The sequence below is a fragment of the Lolium perenne genome, chromosome 5, assembly GCF_019359855.2.
Source record: "Lolium perenne isolate Kyuss_39 chromosome 5, Kyuss_2.0, whole genome shotgun sequence".
NCBI lineage: Eukaryota > Viridiplantae > Streptophyta > Magnoliopsida > Poales > Poaceae > Lolium > Lolium perenne.
In genome coordinates, this window is record NC_067248.2 from 71,646,600 (window position 1) to 71,650,098 (window position 3,499).

General features: G+C 43.1%; 1 protein-coding gene across 2 annotated transcripts; it reads right to left on the reverse strand.

Annotated features, from left to right (window-relative positions):
- Nucleotides 1-576: 576 nt before the first annotated feature.
- On the reverse strand, nucleotides 577-3,115 carry LOC127321445 (MEIOTIC F-BOX protein MOF). 2 transcript variants are annotated; one of them, XM_051350487.1, is made up of 4 exons: nucleotides 2,920-3,115; nucleotides 1,509-2,377; nucleotides 1,227-1,379; nucleotides 577-1,140 (listed from the first exon to the last, which is right to left on the reverse strand). In XM_051350487.1, exons 2-4 carry the CDS (start codon nucleotides 2,337-2,339, stop codon nucleotides 937-939), a joined length of 1,188 nt encoding a protein of 395 aa, XP_051206447.1. In that variant the 5' UTR covers nucleotides 2,340-2,377; nucleotides 2,920-3,115; the 3' UTR covers nucleotides 577-936. The 2 variants fall into 2 exon arrangements, with proteins under 2 accessions (XP_051206447.1, XP_051206445.1); XM_051350485.1 differs by having other exon boundaries at nucleotides 1,509-2,370; nucleotides 2,918-3,115.
- Nucleotides 3,116-3,499: the final 384 nt, after the last annotated feature.

Here is a 3,499-nt window from a genome sequence, read left to right on the forward strand (position 1 = left end):
ATAGAAGCTGTTGCTTCAGGTGTACCGTATACATCATCTTTATGGCGTTCGTTGATCTTTGTACGGTATACGAATACAGAACCATTTTAGTACACTTGTATTCTGAATTCAGAAGAGATGAATAAGATGATGTGTCTCTGCACTTCTTTTGTGACTTGTAAATCTGTGTAGCTTCAAGTTTAATGCCATGTATGTAGCGTAATTCATTAAATTTCGAAGAAAAAAACAAATAGTAAATATGTGTACTCCTGCATTTTTATCGGCTGCGTACTTGTTGTGTGCTGTTCGACTCCCGAGATGTGCTAGGATCTTGCATGCTGTTGAAAATTAACTTTTTGCAAGAACAAAAACTAGTCAGAGTTTTGGCAGGCAGGATTGCAGAAACAGGAATATAGAATCAGTTGCGTCGCCTTCGATATCTACATTCCAACCTCTGTGCACTGGAGTGCACAACGAGGACCGGTCCGATTGTTGATAATACTTTTTTTTCTGTCTTGATCGGTAATCCCAGTGTCCCACCGTCTCAGTTCAGATAAGGTTCAGCAGCAATGTGTCCGAGGACTCACAAGCGAATAATTAGCCAATTAGCGACCTTATAATGTTGTTAAAAGCCATACATGTAAGGTACAATGACATTCTTGATGATCTTGAATCACGTGGTGATTAGGTCAGGTCATCATTGAAACAGTCTGTTGCTAGGTATTTTCAGTCACAAATTCTTCTCGCTAGAGTTTGTTTCCATTGCATTCGCTAATCATGGTTTGCAAGAGCAAGCCTTGAATACAGCTCAAAAGTTACTTCTATGGCCCATAGGGCACACCATTAAAACTGCCACACGAGTCGGCAGAACATGCTTGTACCGGAACTAAGAACGAAGAAAATAATACATCTGAATACAGGGCCGGACAGAAATATAGACAGCAAAGCGGCTCGAGTCTAAGGATCCTCAATTTTGGTGATTTTCATAGTGTTATTTGGCAGATTCTCTGAGATGTCAAACAAGAACTCAACCAGCAGGCGGACATCATCATCTTCATATAAGATCTCTGTAAGCTTGAGGTTCTCGCACCGAACATCCAAGGAGGACGTCTTCTTCGACTTAGGAGCCTCCCTTTCCCCTCTGTTAGAGTCTTTCGAGAACTATTGTTGCCATAAAGGAAATAAGATTATAAAAACTAAATTGAGTTACACACAAGAAAATGAAGGATAAGGTAAAGTAGCAGCACCTTGCAATGTCTCAAGGTGAGCCTCTCGAGATTAAGTGAGTTCTCCAAAATGAGCTCCAATGTCCTGAAGTCGTCACTGAGATCACAGTTGCGGAGACATAAGGTCCTTAGGTTCTTGAATGATGGGAATTTCAGAGACCTGTCACCAACGACCTGAAAAACACGATACTTAAATGGTTAGACAAGAAATAATGGACAAAAGGGACATCAAGGATGATGATATATATTTCTGTCGGATCCTCTCCTACAGTTCTGTAAAAATAAGAAAGGATGATTACATACAATCGACCGGAAGTCAGACAACTCCAAACTTGACACATTGGATAATCCATAAAGAAACTCCACTTGGTTCACAAGTGAGGCGTTATCGTCGTCATCATCATCCTCGAAGTATGTGGACAGATGAATCGATGCATTGACAAGAGATGTCATATTGAGTATCCCAAAACAATCAATACCTGATAAGCACAGGGAGGCGAGCGCAGGAGTGGTAATGGTCCAGGGATTGCAAAACAAATTGTAAGAGCCAACAATAACCAATTTCTTCAGTGAGAAGGAGGTGATATCATCAAGTGTTCCTATGTAATCCTTCAGTTCTAAATCCTCTAGAAAGGGACACCCAGAACTAATATGCCTTGCGAAATGATGGACCAAAGATATGCCTGAAAGATGCAACGTCTTGACGCGCCAACACGGACTGTGCTTTATGCCACGGCGGATCCATCTATCAGAGTTGTCTCTCACATAATATCTGGAAGGACAGCACATTCTGAACGTGTCCAAGAGAGCAATGTCAATGTTCTTGTGGTACAGCAGGTTGTCGGTGAAATCCTCAAAATTAGGCCACATCTGCCGCTGCCGCTCATGGTAATCAAGGGACATTTCCATGTCCCCATCCTCGAATTCCTCCAGATCAAGGTCGAGGCATGGCACAGAGCACCAGAGGTGCCTCCACCTCGTGGACAACACACATGTCTGCACCACTTGCCGGGCCTTCAGAAAGGACATAATTTCTTGGAGAAGAACATCTGGCAGGGCACTCAGCCTGTCATCAGCAAGGTGTGCGCGCTTCTGCTTGCAGGAGGCGTCTGCCGAGTACCTGGTTTGCTGCATTTGAACCTACTTCGATTGTTGACCGATATATATACCTGCTGGTAAAGATAAGTTTGTGAGCATTCTGTGTTTGTACGCAGATGTAATGTTCCACTGCACACTCTTTCGTAGACAAAATGGATTGGATCATGGTTTCGTTATTGAAAACAATACAGTACTACAACCACTAGCATTAAGCACTTTGGAAGCAACAGTGACACCAACAGTTAAAATCAATTCCGTGTTCCAACTAAAGCATAATAAACGATTTTAACTGAACAGAAGTAGGCTTATTCAAGAAAAGATAAAGCAAACTCTAAATGCAAAATGCTGGTATCTGCATCATCATCATGCAAGCTATGTTGAATGTCTCTGCTCTTTCTTCCACGGAACTTGACCAGAAAGGGTTTTTTCATTTTTTATGTTCTTGCAGAGTGTTGCGATAGGAGCGAATTCGGTTGAAACGAGAATATATGAATCCAATTATCCCGCTTTTTGCAGATGAAACAGTTCAGTGGAACCTCTAACAAAACTAAACGAAATCTCGATTTAGATCATGATGGGAGCATGAAACGAGGAAAATTACTGGGACATCACACACCTGTGCGGATGCTGACAAACCCTAAGCCTACATCCCCGCCATTCCCCACGCCGCAGATCCTCCAGTCGGTGCGTGCGGCCAAAAGGGGAGGGTTCGGAAGCTGCTGCTGCGATTGCGCGGTGGTCGCGTGGAGATGCTGCGCCGCCGCCTGGACGAGAGGGTTTCCTTTGGAGTTGAGGTGTGGGTTGGCCAAAGGGCCTTCTTTTTTTTCTTCTTTTTTCTGAGATGCAAAGGGCCTTCTATAGCCTAGGCTGGGTCCAGATCGCTTGGAAAAATTTGGTGCACCTCTTCTAAAAAAATAGAGTACTACCTTTTATCCAAAAATAAATATATTATTTTTTCTAGATACCAATATATCTAGATGCATTTTAGATAAAGATACATCTGCCTCGGCAAATAGCTTCCCATCTCCACTTCCCAGATTGCTCTTGAAGGAAGCGTCCTGTATCATCAGCTGACGCTGTCTCGGCAAATAGCTCCCCATCCCCACTCCCACATTGCTCGTAAGGAGGCGTTCATGTTGATTTGACTGTATCATCAGCTGACGTTGTATCCAAAGATTCGAACTTAGACGGGCGGG